This window comes from Serinus canaria, chromosome 2 (genome assembly GCF_022539315.1).
Source record: "Serinus canaria isolate serCan28SL12 chromosome 2, serCan2020, whole genome shotgun sequence".
NCBI classification, from domain to species: domain Eukaryota; kingdom Metazoa; phylum Chordata; class Aves; order Passeriformes; family Fringillidae; genus Serinus; species Serinus canaria.
Window position 1 is genome coordinate 60,640,263 of NC_066315.1, and position 16,365 is coordinate 60,656,627.

Here is a 16,365-nt window from a genome sequence, read left to right on the forward strand (position 1 = left end):
TGGAGCCGCCGAACCCGGGCCACGCAGCCGCCAGCGGTACCGGCCCCACTCCCCGGCCGTGCCCCGGCCCCGGTCCCGGGTGGGCGGTTCGGCAGCGCGGCCGCCCCTCCCTCCCCGGCCCCTCCCGGCGGGGCCGGCCGCCGTCGTGCTGTCCGGAGAGACAAAACACACCTGCCCCGAGGGGGCTGGGGCCGTAGCAATGATGACAAGGGCAGCCCAGTGTTAGGGTTCAGTTCCAGCTGATTTTATTTCCTTCCCGAAGAGAAAAAAAAAAAAAACAAAGGAAAATAAAAACAAAACAAAACAAAAGAGAGGTTATTTACAGAAGGTATATCAACAATCTGACAGGCAGTGAACTTGACATGGTTAGCTGGCATGATTTTTTTTTTTTCCTTTCCCCACGTTGTGTTGTGGGTGACCGTGGACCAAAAAAAAAAAATCTACACAGCATATTGCACAGGATGGATGACCAAAAAAAGAACAAAAAAAAAAAAAAGAACAAAAAAGTTAAACCCTTAACGGAACCACCTCATTAGGCAGACGTCCTAGTGCCTGTCATGTTATATTAACATACATAAACACACAATCTTCTTTTTTGCTTATTATAATACAGACTTAAATGTACAAAGATGTTTTCACTTTCTTCATCTTAAACACAACAGCTATAAACCTGAATACATATGCTATCATCATGCCATAAGAGACTAAAACAATTATATTTAGCGACAAATAGAAAGGATTAAATAGTCAAATACAAGAATGAAAAACGCAGTACATAGTGTCGCGAACTCAAACCGGCATTTCGATAGATCCAGTGGTTTAAACGGCACGTTTTTGCTTAGAAAAAAAGTGCAAAAGATGTGGTTTACAAGTTAAAGGTACAGGATCCCTTCTGTGTAAATGCACCAGTTGCTTCACTTCATCCGGGGACAAGTGGCTCCCCAAAACGGTAGCATACAGTGTGAATCCCTTCCCCCGGGCCCCCGGCCGCCCCCTCCGCGGGGAGGCGGGGGGCTGCGGAGCGGGCAGCGGCGGGGGCGGTGAGGGATGCTGTCACTTTAAGATGCCTGCAGATTGGAGTGTAAACATGGACAAAATAGGGGCTGATTCGTGGGTGTGTGAGAGTGTGAGTGAGCGTGAGCGCGCACACGCGTGTGAGATACTAACCAGCGGCCCTGTTGTTAAAATCAGGAAATCCAAACAGCGATTTACACCGATTTACACCCCTTTATATATTTTTTACAAAAATACACTGAGAAAATAATCAAACGTTTTCATCTCTCTTCTCTTTTTGTTTTTTTAAAAGTGTCAAAAGTCTACATTTAAATATAAAAAATTAAAAGTTAAAACTCTAGCCCTTCAGTGAAGGAGACATAAAAATGGTGCGGGTAACAACGAGAACTACCAAAAAAGGACAAAGAAATACAAAGTCAAAAATGTTTGGCCAGTATAAATACGTCCACTTATAAAATGGCATCCGATTACATTTACAAGGAAAAAAAAAACAATACGAGGATGGAGCATCGGTGAGAAAAAACAGTCATTTCATTTACAGCTATAAGGAACAAACACATACATACTCTGAGAAAAAATTTGGTCCTGAATTTTCATTTTTTTTTAAAGTCCAGCACAGATTTGAGTTGCGTTTGAATCCTTTAAAGAGTTAAGAATGAAAAAAAGCTGGTGATATTTTTGTAGGAATCAAACATAGCGCCATCTATCTGCTTTTATATTATCCTAACACTAGTTTTGTTTTTTTTAAACTGTTCAACAGTCTTACAGAGATCTTGAAAAGATAGACAGTATAACATGCTATATTAAACCCCACCAGTGAAATAATCCAACACCATCACGATTCTGAGTAAGAAGAAAAAAACTACTTTTTTTTTTTTTTTTTTGTATTTTCAGGTTTGTTTTTTTTTTGGGTTTTTTTTTTTTTTTTTTTTTGCAAAAGCCATCGCCCTCAGTTTCCCCTGTACCACATCATGACAGAAACTGTTCCCACTCGGTCTCTGTTTCAAAAGAAGTTTTCAGTTTTCTTGAAGTTTCAGCCTTATTTTTCTCTCTACATATTACATGAGGTGACTGAGAAAAGCACTGCCGCCACCTTATCTGTACGTGCAAATCCATTTCAGTTTATTATTATTTACCCCACCGTATTTCCAAGACCGCTCTCAAGTGTAAGTCTGGCTCTTCTCCGCTTAACTAGGATCTCAGTCCAGCTCCATCCACCTCCTCCTCCTCCTCCCAGCATTGTTGCCTCTTCTCACCGCAGAAGAAACCGGGACAGGATTTCTCCCCACAAATGCCAACATTGCAAAGGATTTGGGTGGATTTTCTGTTCTTTTTTTCCTCAAGCAGTTCTGATCGCTCTTTCAACGGAAATAGCGAATGCTCAAGACATCCAGTGTGCGCTCAGCACAACGCATCGCTCCCCTCCTCTTTATTCGTATAAAATGGGCAATAACAAAGAACCCAGAGGTGTGTGTGGTTTCCCCTCCCTCCCCCTTTCTCTGTCTCTCTTTTCAGGAAATAAAAAAAGGGAAAAGGACAGAGTCTCGCTCCCGCCAGTCTCTCAAAAAAAAGCACCGTCAGGCTCCTCTCTCGGAGGGGGTGTGTGCGGGTCCGTCTGCAGCCGGAGGAAGGGGCCTTTCCGCAAGGAGAGGGCGATCCCGCTCCTTCCCCAAGCTCAAGAAGCAGTCTTTCAACAGCCCCTTCCCAGAAACAAACAAAACACTTCCTCCCCCCTCAAAAAAAAATATACCCCAAAACACAAACACCTAACAAAACAGAAAAAGACACAAAAGCGCCCGGCGGGGTGGGCGAGTCCTGCCGACAGCCACGCGCGCCGGTGCCTCCTCCAGCAGGGCCCAGCTCTCGCCTCAGTAAGTGAAGACCAGGTTGGAAATGCTGGACTCCAGCCAGTCCCCCGAGATCATCTCACTTACCTCCGGCGTGCAATAGTCCGGGAACTCAAAGTGCGAGCCCGAGCCAGGCTCGAAGTTAAAATCCAGGTCCCGGTCGAGCACCGAGGAGCTGAAGCTGCCCAGGGACATGCTCTCAAAGCCGGGGCTGGGGTTCAGGTCCAAGAGGTCGTCCTCAAACTCGTCGTCCGACGAAGAGGAGCCGGAGGAGGAAGAGGAGGAGTGGGAGGACGCGGAGGAGGAATGCGCCGTCGAGGGGGCCGGGGAGGAGGCGCGCAAGCTGGTGTAGCTGCGGTGATCCGAGGGCGAGCCGGAGCCGGAGGGCGAGGGGCAGGCGACGCCGCCGCAGTCCCCGTCGGGCCGGCCCGCGCCGCCGCCGCCCTCCTCGTAGAGGCTCAAGGGGTCGCCGGCCTCCGCCGAGCTGCTCAGCGTGGGGCTGCCGGGCACGGCGCCGCCGGGGGAGGCGGAGGCAGCCGCCGCCTGCCCGCTCCCGAAGATGTAGACCCGCTTCAGCTTCTTCTCGCCGAGCGGCTTGCCGGGTCCCGAGGGCGCGCCCGCCGCCCCCCGGGGCTTGTAGAGCGCCTGGTGCTCGGGCGGCAGCAGCGCGGCGGAGGGCTCCCCGGGGAACGGAGCGGCCTTGCCCCCCGCCGCCTTGCCGTGGGGCTTGCCACCCGCGCCCGCGCCGCCGCCGCCCGCGGGGGAGGGCTTGGAGCCGCCGCCGCCGCCCTTCTTCGGGGCGGGCTTGGCGGGGGCCGCGGGGCCGCCGGAGCCGCCGCCCGCGCTGCCCCCGCCGGCGCCGCCCCCGCCGCCCTTGTCCGCCTTGTCGCCGGGCTTGGCGGAGCTGTTGCCCGACTTCACCTTCTTCCTGGGCCGGTACTTGTAGTCAGGATAGTCCGCCATGTGCTTGAGGCGCAGCCGCTCCGCCTCCCGGATGAAGGGAATCTTGTCGCTGTCCTTGAGCAGCTTCCAGCGCTTGCCCAGGCGCTTGGAGATCTCCGCGTTGTGCATGTCGGGGGACTGCTCCATGATCTTTCGCCGCTCGATCTGTGACCATACCATGAAGGCATTCATGGGCCGCTTTATGTGCCCGCTGGGTGTCTTGCACCAGCTCGGGTCATCCGCCTTACCTCCCGTGGAGGCGGTGGAACCCGGCGTGGGGGAGGAGGCGATGCCCAGCTCGATGCCGGCCCCGGAGTCGGAGGTCTCGGCGGCCAGCAGCGCCTCCGTGTTCTCCGCCGTGTTGGTCTGCTGCACCATCGCGGCGGCGGCAGCGGGGGGCTCGCCGGGGCTCAGCGCCGCTCCGGAGCTCAGCGCCGCTCCGGCGCGGGGCAGGGCGCGCAACTTCTCACAGCGGCACCGGGACGGCGCAGCCCCCCGCGGCCGCGCCCCCGCTCCCCGCACCACTTGTACTTCCACACCGGCGCCTCGTCCCCGGCGGCGCGGTCCTCTCCCCCTCGAGGCAGCGGCGGCGGCGGCAGCAGGAGCAGGAGCGGCGGGGCCGCCCGCGGTCAGACAAGAGTTTCTGCAAAAGCAGCGCAGCGAGCCGCCCGTCCAAGTTTGCCTTTTTTTTTCTTGGGGTGTTGGGCTTTTTTGGTTTGCTTTTTTTTTTTTTTTTTTTGTTGGAGGGGGGTGTCGGTCTGCTTTTTTTCCTCACCACATCGGGTTTCCCCCCTCCCCGAAGCAGCTGGTCCAGTTCACAAGCGCGTTCAGCCTGCCCGCGGCGTTTCAGGAGAGCGGCACTCCTGCCGCCGAAAGTCTCTCAGCGCTGGGCACGGCCAGCGTGCACCGCCGCGGGGGAGGGGGGAGGCGGCGCGCCCCCGAAGCCCCGAAAATCCCGGCTCCAGGACCCGTGGTGGCGGCGGGGTCGGTGGCCAGGAGTTTGTGCAGGTTGGATTTGGCAGTTGCGAGGTACCGAGCGACAAGGAAACCCCTCGGGATAAGGCAAAAAAAGGAAAAAAAAAAAAAAAAAAGAAGGCAAAAATAATAATAATTGAAAAAATCACCGTAAAAAAAGGAAAATAAAAAAGCGCTCGTGCATGAACGAGTGTGTACGTCCCCGGCAGGAAGAGCGGCGAGCCGGGCGCCCAGCTCCGTTCTCCTCCTTCGTCCTCTGCCGACGGCGGTGCTGCTGCTGCTGCTGCTCCGCGCGCGCGGAGCCCCGCGGAGCCGCCGCCGCCCCCCGCGCTCGCCCGCCGGGCGCTGCCCCGCGCCCCCCGCACGCCGCGCTCCGCCGGCCGCAGCTGAGAGCGGACCCCGCGCCCGCCCCGCGCCGCTTTATCCTTTCGCAGCCCGCCCCGCGGCCAATCGCGCGCTGTATCCAACGCCCTCCGCGTGCCAAGCCCCGCCCGCCTCCCCGGGATTGGCGGCCGGCGCGGAGCGGTAATAATGGCCGCGTGCAATGGGAAGCGCCCGCGCTGACCTCATTCCCGGCGGCGGGGCGAACTTTTTAAAAGGGGCAGGAGGGCAGCTCCGCGCGCCGCCCCGCGCCTCGCCGCGCACGTGCCCGCGACCCCCCGGCCCCCGCCCCCCGGGCCGCGCTCCTCCCTCCCCTCCTCCCTGCCGTGGGGGGGGGTGGAAATCAGGAAATCAGCAAAAAATCATCATAATATAAATAATTAAAAAAAAAAAAAAAAAAAAGAAGAAGAGAGAAAGAAAGGGAGAGAGGGGAATGAAGGCGTCCCGCCCCCGCGCGCCGCGGCTGCGGAGCGGCGAGCGGGGACACCAGCGCGCACAAAGGGCCGGGAGGGTGTTCCTGCCGCCCCGGAGCCGCCGCACGCCCAGCGGGCAGCGCTGCCCGGGGAATGCCGCAGGGCGCCCCGCGCCCGTCCCCACGCCCACACGCGGAGTGTCACGGAGGGGTCGCCGGCCCTGGAGGAGCGCCCGCGAGGCGCTGCCGTCACGCCCCCTCCGCCACGAAGCTGGAGCGGAGCGCGCAGGGGGTGGGACGGGACCGGCGGCGGGCACCGGGCACGGCGCTGAGTAACCGCTGCAGCCCGTCCCAAATCGCCGGCGCGGACCGAGGAAGAGGTGTTGCCCTTACCGCGTTTATACCCTCCGACCCCTCTCCTGCGTTTCGCTACCCGCCGCTCCCGCATGCCGCGCTCCCACCGAGACGCCCGACCCCGGGGAGAGGCTGCGACTGGGGGTCCCGGCCCGGCCCCTCCGGGTCCCCAGAGAGCGGGAGGGGCCGCAGGAGGAAGAAGCGGTGGGCAGCCGGCAGGCAGGTACCGGCCCTGGGGGGGAGGTGCTGCCGTGCTCCTGCCAGTCCTCCCTGCCGAGCAGGGCCCTCCCTGCTCTCCGGGGTTTTTCCTTGGTTGTGCTTGTTGGGTACTGCTGTTTGGTCTCATGTGCCCCTCCTTCTGTCCTGCCATGATCAGTAAAGAAGAAAAGCAGGGCAGCGAGGTCAGGCGCTGTGCAGCACCCCTGCAGGCCTCGTGGCATCAATCCCCCCCCCCCACTCTGCCCCTTCAATATTCAGGTAAAGGGGGCAGTAAGATCATAAAAACAATGGCAGTGTTATTTCCCAAAGATTCCCCACATCACTCATCAGGCCAGGGACCAGAAAAGCTATTAGGCAAAACAGCTGTGAAAATTTTTGTTTTACACAACACCAGTTAAAAACACCTTTTAAATCAGAAGCAAAATAATGGTTGGATACAGGTAAAATATCTAAGATAGAGGTCTAAAAAAAATTGCATATGTTTGCAAGAAAACTTATGGTAGGATCCTTTAGCAGAGTTTTTAGCTGGATTGGGAACAGGCTTTGAATATTAAGATCTCACACTGGACTCAAAGAAAATGGCTGTGAAATGCTGAGAAAAATCCTGAATTCTCAGTACATCCCTGAGTAGGCCACCAGCATTACTGAGACTGTTTACAAAGATACAAATTAAATTATAGTTTTGCTTGCAAAAATAATACATTAGCTCCTCATACAGCCTCTGGTCAAGACTGGATAAAATACTGCTTTCCTCTAGGTTGACGACATCCAGTGACATCAGTGGAGTTTCTCACCTTTACACTTTGTAAGTAGTAAATTACACTGTGTTTTTCCCCTACAGCCCCAAAGCTAAAATCAAGTCTCTTCTACCCTATACCACCAACATCTACAGAAATGGAGGCTCACCATGGGTTTGGTGTCCAGAATAAGCACTGGCTTTTGCTTACACTCTTAGTATTCATGTGCAGCAGTGTGAAAAACTGGGACTGGGAGCAGTCAGTAGCTTCTGGCTGCTCCACCTGTCAGCACGGTGTCCAGCAGGATTTCAACCCCCAACTGTTGTATTTTACATATAAATATCAATTTGTTTAAACTACAAAGCAAGTGAAATATTCCCATGTTTCCAGACACAAATTAAAGCAAAACAAACAAACTCCAAACTGATAGGCAAACATAGAAAGAAAAGGCTTAAGAAGCTTTTCACCTGTTTGTGCTAAGTTCTGCAAGGTCTTGGCCACCATGAATAAAATTCATCTCCAGGTGAGGAGTTAAGTGTCTTCCTGATCAAAGCAGCCACATCAATTTAATATTGGTTCAAAAAGTGGGGATGGGAGAAGAGTATTTTTTCCTGAACAAAAACTCCACAAAAGTGAAATTTAGGGCTACTTAATAAAGCAAGTGTAAGAACACGATGTGAAACTCTATAAAAAGCATTTTACAACAATTTCTTAGCTGTTTCCTCAAAGTTAATTGCTTCCACCCCTAATCCTCCAGTGGCGGACTGAAAGTACTTTCCAGCTCCCCAAAATTTTTAAGCCTAGGCATAAAGCGCGAGCATTGAGCTTCCGTCTAAAAACGAAGTTTTAAGAGTATTGGCAAGGTTTCTCCTCGTTTTACAACTTAAAAAGCCTTAAAACTCCATTCTGTTTCCTGTAGGCTCGATGAGGCCGGGGATGCGGCATGGGACGCGAGGTGGCAGCGCTGAGCCTCTTCTGCCAGACGTGGGAAAACGCGAAGCTAGCGAACCCGCGATTCTTATTTTTTTAATTTTTTTTCCCCCCGCCTGTGGTTTTACTGTGCAGCATAACGCTGCAAGTTTCTGACTGAAATTCGGTGGGTTTGCATCAAAGAGCGGCAGTGCCCACGCAGTCAGCTGTGCGCCGCCGGAACAGCGTGCGAGTGATGCCAAACCCCAATGCGGGGTTTAAGGCAGGGGCGCTGAAAACACCCTTCTCACACACCGGGACCTGCAGCTCGCCTTGCGTATGGAGCGAGAGAGATTGCTCAGGAACAATACTCTGGACAAATCTGCTGCAGGACTGGGCACCGCAAGCATTGATTCCAGCATTCCTATCCCTGGAAGCGTTCAAGACGGAGTCTGATGGGGCCCTGAGCAACATGATCTAGTGGGTGGTGCCCCTGCCCACGGCAGGGGGGTTGGAACTAGGTCATCTTTAAGGTCCCCTTCGACCCAAACAGTTCTATGAATCTATGATTCCGTGATTGATTGCAGGTGCTCTGTGTGAATCAGCACGCAGTCCCCACCGGTTAAAACGCCTTAAGGACACGCAGATTTAGCACCGCTCTTTCCCCCCCGCTCTTCTGCTTTAAACTGAGGATTTCCAGCGCACAGGCTCCTTTAACTCAGCCCTTGCCGTCGGTCTTTTCCACACCCCCAGCTCCGTAGGCTGTGGGAAATGCTTTGCAGCCTACTCCGTCTGAGCTCTCGGGAGCAGACCTTCCCTCCCGTGAGCGTGTTCCTGCGTGCCCTCGCCGGCGCGGAGCGCTTCCCTGCCCCGGCGCAGCGCAGCCAGGAGCCCCCGCAGCTGCTGCGGCCGCCTCTTAGCCCCTGCGCCTCCCCGGCCCGGCCGCTCGGGTTCATTTCCCCGCACGTCAGTTCCGCGCTGTGACCCCAGCAGGTGCCCCCGGCCCGCAGGGATGCGCGGAGCTGCGCGGTGGGCGCTCCGCGGGCGGGTGTGTCCGCAGGGCGCGGCTCTCCCCGCCCCGCCGCCCCCCGAGGTCCCCGCGGCGGGACTGGGCAGGGCAGGGCCCGGTGGCAGCGGCCCCGCGGGACTGAACCCGCGTGGGCCCTGCTCACCTGCACGGGAGGGGCAGGACTCTGACCCGGGCGCGTCCTGAGCAGTGACATCCGAGGGTCGGCCAGCCATCCTAGGGGACACGCTGCGGGAAATAAGTGAATGAATGAAAGACGAATCACGAACATCTTGCTTTCCGTGTCCCCGTGACAGGTATCCACAGGGTGGGGAATGGTGGCATCTTATTTATCTTGAAGAAACCCCTCTATTATTTCTGAGTGTTTTCCTCTCTGCAAGCAAAATTCACCTCTGTAACACGTATTTTTCCTGCCATTTTGTGCCACATTTGAAATAGATGTATTGGGGTTATTTTAACCTTCTTCAACTGCAAATGACAAGGCCAGAGCAGAGGTATGTTGCTGAAGAACACATTCCCCACCACCTTTCTGTTGCCTATTTTGATCCAAAGAAAATAAAGAAGACGAAATACTTGCCATTAAGGGGGAAAAAAATTTTAAAAAAGGCATGGCTTTTGAAATAACATGATGATAGCAGATATTCATCAAAGATCAAAGAGCGTGCTTAAGGATCAGAGGTGTAAACTGAGACATGAAAGAGGGCCCTCCTCTTCTCCGTCCTGTTTGCAAGAAAAAAACTCCATTGTACAATTGCATCACTCCGATTCACAGTGTACTTTTATTTAAGGTGATTCATAAACGCTTTGAACTCTCTCTGATAGCTTTGTGGAGAAGAATTTTTATTACTGGGAAGTGTTTTATGGAGGATATTATTTACTTAGGAGTGAAAATCTGTTGCCTAAAGTTGTATGGTATTGTTTCCTTCCAGACTGTATATTCACTTACATTTTACTTGAATACAAGCCTGCACAAAGACACCCAGTGCTCCTGTTATGAAATGCCAACACATTTCTAGCTCATTTAATAAAATAAGTAGGTAGGAATCCATTTGCATATACATATTTATATTAATTCAGATATTTATCTCTTATATGTAAATGTTTGGTTTGGGAAGGTAGGAACACCTCTCCAGTGATTTTAGTAAGAAAATATGATAATGCTTTCTATCCTTTATCCACTTTGGTGACTTTTTAAGTTTAAACTTGTTCCCTAAGAGTAACACCAGTTCAAAAAGCTCTGCTAAAAATATTAATAATAAAGAAACTTGGAAAACACATTGTTTGCATTTACTTAAAAGGAGAATTGCACCTCTTATTCAATCCTTTAAGATTTAGTAGACTTTTTTTTTGGTTTTAACAGCTTCATATAAGAAGAGCTTTTAGTACATTTTTAAAAACGTTTTGGCAAGCCTTTTCTGCAAAGCGAAAAGCCACAGGGTTGAAGAGGAATTACCGGTCTGCTGCATATGTAGCAGCAGATTGCATATGCATGAGCTGCAGCTGCGTGAAGGCCACCCCGGGAAGGGGAGCCCAAGAGGAGAGCCAGCGGAGGGGAGCTGGCGGTGCCCGCAGCCAGCGCTCCGACAGGGCCTATCCTTCCTCCCTGCAGGAGGGTCAGGGAGGCAGGGCCCCGCTTCTTTGGACCACTGCACTTTTTGAACATGTTCCTCTCCTCTGCCCCTAAAGTTCCCTCCCAGCCATCTGTGTTCTCCTTCCTGCTTGCCCTCACCTTCCCCTGCCTTCTACAACCTTATCACCACCCGTGCAACGTTCAGCTCATCTTTTCCTGCCATCTCTATGAAAGAGCAGACAGCTGCAAGCAGGCAGTTCAGCAGAAGCCCACACAGTACCAAGAATGAAGTGATATTTGTGCCCACTTCCACAACATTGTGATGTCACCCAGATTTTAGCATCACTGATAAGAGGGGGCTACAAAACCACTGTGCATTGAATTAAATGTGGTTTGTTTTTAAAGACCTTCAAGTGGGATGTTGCATGCTATTAAATTCAGTGTATGAATGTCTTCTTGTATTAAGAAAAATGTTGCTTGTGATTACTCCTTCTGGAAAGGAAGCATAAGGTATTCCCTGTGCACACAGGAAAAAGGTGTTCTGTAAAAATGTAGATCTTAGTATTTCTGACTCGGTTTTTGCAAGGTCATTTCTTGAGTGATGTATTTAAGATAATTCAACTAAAGGGGGGAAAAGTGAAAAATATCTTGCATACTGTTTAGTTGAGAAAAGGTCCTTTCTTTCTTTTGCAAGCTCTGGGTTATTAGCAAGTGAACATCGACAGGATCCAACTCTAAGTAAGGAAAATTCCTCTGGCAACCTTCAGGCAGTTGGGGTTATCCATGTACAAGGTGTTCTGGCAGAGGCAGACAAAGAGTGGTCTATCATTTCCAGCCTTAGAGAGTGTTTAGTACTTGTTCTCATAAAATTGCCTTTGTACTCAAAAAAAATCCATCACCCTCCATTCAGCCCCATAGTCTTCAGACATTAATGGATTAATTCCTGTCAAACAGTTTTTATTAACTTTTCTAATTTGATGTTCCTGATGCACAGATCAAAAAAGCTTGATCAGGTTCTGGCGGGAAGAGGCAAAATACATTTAAATCTAAAATGAATAAGAGAAAAAAGTAATTTTCTCTTTTCCCTTTTGTGTGCTGGACAAATAGAAGTCTGGCTTTCATCCTGGTTCCTTCCATATAATTGTTCTTAATGATGGTGCTAGTGTGACAACTAGTAAGTAGATTTTGTTTTTTAATCTTTTCTGAATAGATTGCTCAAATGATTCCACTCTATACTTGCCAGGGTCTCTTCTATAATCTCGGAGACTTATCTGACTTAGGCTGTTTGTGCAGAAGTTTACTAGTTTGATGTTAAATATGAATATTTATTTAGAAATAATAATTTTTTTTCAAAATCGTGTTTTCTCTAAGAATGGTAGCTTTTTGAACAGAATGTCAGAAGAAGGTGGTGGAATTCTACACTGCCCTATGTAATCCTGATCTAGCTGTCATACTCAAGAGGTGTACACAGGAGTTATCTCAATGTGCAGGTGTGCTCATCTGAGGCACAATGTCTGAATTTGCATTGCTCTGTAGAGTCTGTATTCAAGTTTGAATTAGTTCCTATGAGAAATAAATTGTTTGTATGGAACCCCGGGAAACTGGAAATTGAAATATTATACACTACATGAATCAGGCATTTTCTATGCATTTTCCTAAATTTAAATCATGAGCCCCTGTTTCCACCAATAACACAAAGTCTCATGTCTTACCTAAGTATCAGAAATTAGCTTTAAAAAGCCCTGAACTGTTATAAAATCATTGTGTTATTTAAATTGTATAAGAGTATGCCAGTGTGTAGAAATTTTGTGGATTATAAATATATAAGTTGAAAAACATTACAAATATTGCATTTCTGCTAATTAAAGCTCTTCCACAGGAAGATTACCTGCTAAACTTTTGTTTGGTTTTTTGGACTGCCTTTGAAATTGGAGGTGTAAATCTTGTTGATAAGTTAGAAAATCATACTGTATTCAGGAAGACTGTGGACATCCAAATAGTCTGTTGTTACTCTCATTTACTTTTTTTTTAAATCCTTATGTTAATGTTTGGGTGATGGGCAGTTCAGGATGGGGGTGACTTCCACAAATCAGTAGTCTGCTCAGAATAATTGGTAAATTACAAAGTAAGATGTGTTATAATGGCCTTACAACCCAAGTATCTCCCAGACAATACAGAAAGTCAACATTTACACCAACATTGCTCAGACTCCATTGAACCTGCCTTCACCAGGAGTCTGAGGTCTGCTCCTTCATGCCCTCCTCCTGGTCTTTGTGGAGGCTCAGAGGTGGAAGGTGATGGTGCTGGTGGGTGATGCTGCAGCATCCCCACACATGGAGGGTTCCAGGGCTGGAATCACCAGGAGCTGCCCACGCCTGCCCCAGGGCCAGGGCCGGGGTTGAGGCACTTGCTTTGTTTCAGAGCAGATCTTGCTGTTTTCCTCAGGCTCTCACCCCCGGGACACAAAGCCCCGGAGAAAGCCCCTGCTGGGGTGGCCCGGGTACTATGTGGAAACATTGTAGATGTTTCACAGGGCCTGGAGGTAAGCAGGATACAAGGCTGCATCTCGTGTGTCCTGTAGCTGATGTGTTCAGCAAGGCTCATTCTGGAGGTATGCCACTGTCAAGGAGCAGCTCTGAGGCACCTCGGTGTGTGGCTAAAAGAAACCTGTGCATATGCATGGCCACTGTGCTCAAGACTTCTGTGTATGACCTTGTCAAGTGGGAGAAGAAAATTGCTGGCAGAAAAAAATAGCGAGACCACTGGGGGAAAAAAAATCCCAATATTTAGAGTACAGAGCTAAAAAAGACAGAAGGTATCAAGTTCCTATAGAAATACACACTGGAGACACTTGCTTTTTAGGACAGATATACCCTGCAGTCTGTGGTGTAGTGTAAAAATACCTGAGCTAACAGTATATAAGCCATCTCAGGCACCAGAAACAGTACTAGTTTTTTAGGTTCTCACCCTTGTTTAATGCATCCCACCAGCAGTGATTCCAGGGTGGCTCCAGTTCTCCGAGGTACTTACACAGCAGCTGGGATCTGGGCTGTTGGTGCTGCCTGGCTCTTGTCCTGCTGGTCCCCTGTACACAAACCTTCTCCCCACTCCATCCTAAGGGGAAGGCTTCCCCAAGTAAGCACCAGCAGGCTTTTTGCTCCTTTGCATAACTTCACCAGCCCACAGCTTCTTGTGTCTTGAACTTTGTTTCACTCAGCCTCTAGAACAACTTCTGCACTAATTTGTTACTTATCCCATAAAGGAAATTTAAACAGCAATGACCCAGAGCACAGCTCTCATTCCATCCAGCTTTGCAGAAATTTACCTATGGGTGGTTTATTGATTTCATCTCCAGAGTCACACACAGCAAGTAAGAAGAAAAATTGGCCACCTACTGATGAAGATAAAAATCATGCACCATTAAAACTTTCTCAAGTAATCTATTTTTGTTTTTCCTTTTTCTTATCCTAGAAATATATTGCCATCTTTACTGCTATAAATGGAAGAAGTTCTGCTGTTCTTACATAGATTTATGCTGATGTATTTTGTAATCTTATATGCTTCATATCTATATTCAGTAACAGAGGTTTGAAAATGCCTGCTGCTGTACATCAACAGATTGAAGCTGCTTCTCAGAAAAGCTCGACATGTAATGCCAAAATTACTGCAAACTAGGGGAGCAGAAGTGGTGTCTGACTGCTCTTTGGATTGTTCACAGAGTTCTAAGCAAATCCAGCTGGGAAAGGATATCTGACACTCAACTATCTCACAGCCATGGTAAGACTTCCACTCAGACATTTGATTGTATTTACTTTTTTTTCCCTCCTGCAATTGTTCCTCTTTTGGAACACAGGGCAACAGCACTATATTAAGCAGTGAAAGGAGCAGTGGAATGTGTTGTTTAATGAGGGCTGTAATATTCATGCTGGCTGCTGTGATGTGTCATGACTTAAATGAGGGACTTGTATAGCTGATACTGTCATTTGAAACAAAGACAAATTATAGCACAGGTACATTTTCAGCAGTGTGGTTGAGCAGTTTTTTAAAGTTTAGTTAATAGAGTAGAGGACAGTATCTAGCTGGAGTAAAAAAATTATTCAGCTGGAGTAAGAAAAGGTTCAGTATTCAGGGCACTCATTAATCATTCCTTATTTATCATTCTGGCTTTGGATTCTTCACATTGACTTGTGACTGCTAGGTCTGGCTGCACACGTGGCAAGTCTTCTCAGGGCTGGTAATCCTTCAGGACACCTCTCTGGCAGCATCTTCCCATGACAAAGCAGGAAAACCTCCTGCTGGTTTGGTCAGTGGTACCCCCCTGTCCTGGCCCCCCTGAGCCAATGGCACTGCCCTGCTGGAGAGGACCAGGGGCTGCCTGGGCGCTTCCCAGCCCTGCTGCCCTCCCTGAGGAGATGCCCACCCCAGCACTGATGTGTGGAGAGGGACAGCAGCTCTGGAGGGGGTGACTGCTGCTTTCTGGAGGGTGACAGAAGCTTTGCATGCCTTGGTCTCTGCAGCAGCACCATGCTGCCCTTCACAGCCACCCTCTTCTGCTCAGCATTCTGACACCCATTCATGACTAGGCAAGGCAGCATATGAACACCACACGTGCAATGAACTTCCTCATGTGTTTTTTCTAGCCAAACAATAAGGGATAACCATCATCAGCAGCAGCAGCACCATCATCTGTTACTCAGGAGCTGTTTGTCACTCCCTCAAGCTGTTGGTAGGTTAACCTGTAGTTTTGTCCAAAACCCTAGGACACCTTGCAAGACCTTTGCAGTCCTGAAGGCAATTTCACTACAAAGCACTACTTCCCCTCTCCATCAGAAACAAACACATTCAGATGACTTATTCCATCCACACTGGTGAGATGCAGTCTCATTTACTCGATTTGCTCCTTCTCTCTTTAAAAGCAGGACAAATTTTGCACAAACTGTAGAAAAACAAATCCACTGCATACCAATTTTTCCTTATTATTTCATCTATTATTTACCAAAGGGAAAAAACACCCCACCAACAACAGTTACTCTGCATTTATCACTGTGACTAGTAGAAAGCATGTGATTCTTATGGTAAGCAGCAATTTACAGATGGCCAGGTGCAAACAACATATCTAATCTTATCGTGAATTTGCTTTATTCGCAGCTGCAACAGTTGGTGTCAGTTAATAGGTTACCAACCATGAAGTAAATTTATTTCCTTTTATCTTGCTTTGGGGCCACAGAAATGATTTGTAAACTGTCCTAGATCTTGAATTTACATTTAATTTTTGTGTGCGTGGTTTTTTTTTTTGTTAGTTAGTGCTACTCAGGAAGAAAATGACAATGTCTTTCAGAGAACCCCTTTTGTTTACATTTTTTCCATTTCCTTTCTAGGGATTTAGAAACTCTAAAGTAGTGTGCTCTCTGGCTTCTAATTTACAGTAAAACAGAGGGTTTTTTCAAGCCTAATTTTTTCTTTTTTTCAGACTGATCTATCATTGATGAGGACTTATTTTTGCCTGTTTAGTTCCATTAAGTCATGTGATGAATTCACTACCAGCCTTTCAAAATAATCAAATAACAGCTGAGTTTTAAATGCTGGTCATAAAAAAAAGGTAAGTTTTAAATTCTCTTCTTTGCTCCATGGCTCACACTGTGGACAACAGGATGTGTAGACATATATACAGCAGTGAACCAATCAAATAAACCATATAACCTAGAAAGCTTTCCATTTCTGGTACAAAAATAAAGATGCTGTTTAAAATGATTGTATATGGTCCTTACTAATGAGTCATTTCCAGTTTTTGTCATGGGTGATAGTCTTGGTTTTGTTATTTTGGGGTTTCTACCTTCACTTATATCAAGACCAGTTTGTGTTAGATAAAAAGTGATAAAATAAATAATTTCTTGATACCTATATAATTTTCTTAAATTTATCTTCAAATCTGCTTCCCAACAAAAGGAGTTTTAATTGTAAAGAGCACAACTATTAAC

At 49.0% G+C, this 16,365-nt stretch overlaps 1 protein-coding gene across 1 annotated transcript; it reads right to left on the minus strand.

Moving 5' to 3' along the window:
* Positions 1-222: 222 nt before the first annotated feature.
* SOX4 (SRY-box transcription factor 4) lies at positions 223-5,097 on the minus strand. Its single transcript, XM_030237130.2, has one exon. The coding sequence runs from the start codon at positions 4,179-4,181 to the stop codon at positions 2,883-2,885; it is 1,299 nt and encodes a 432-aa protein (XP_030092990.1). The 5' UTR covers positions 4,182-5,097; the 3' UTR covers positions 223-2,882.
* Positions 5,098-16,365: the final 11,268 nt, after the last annotated feature.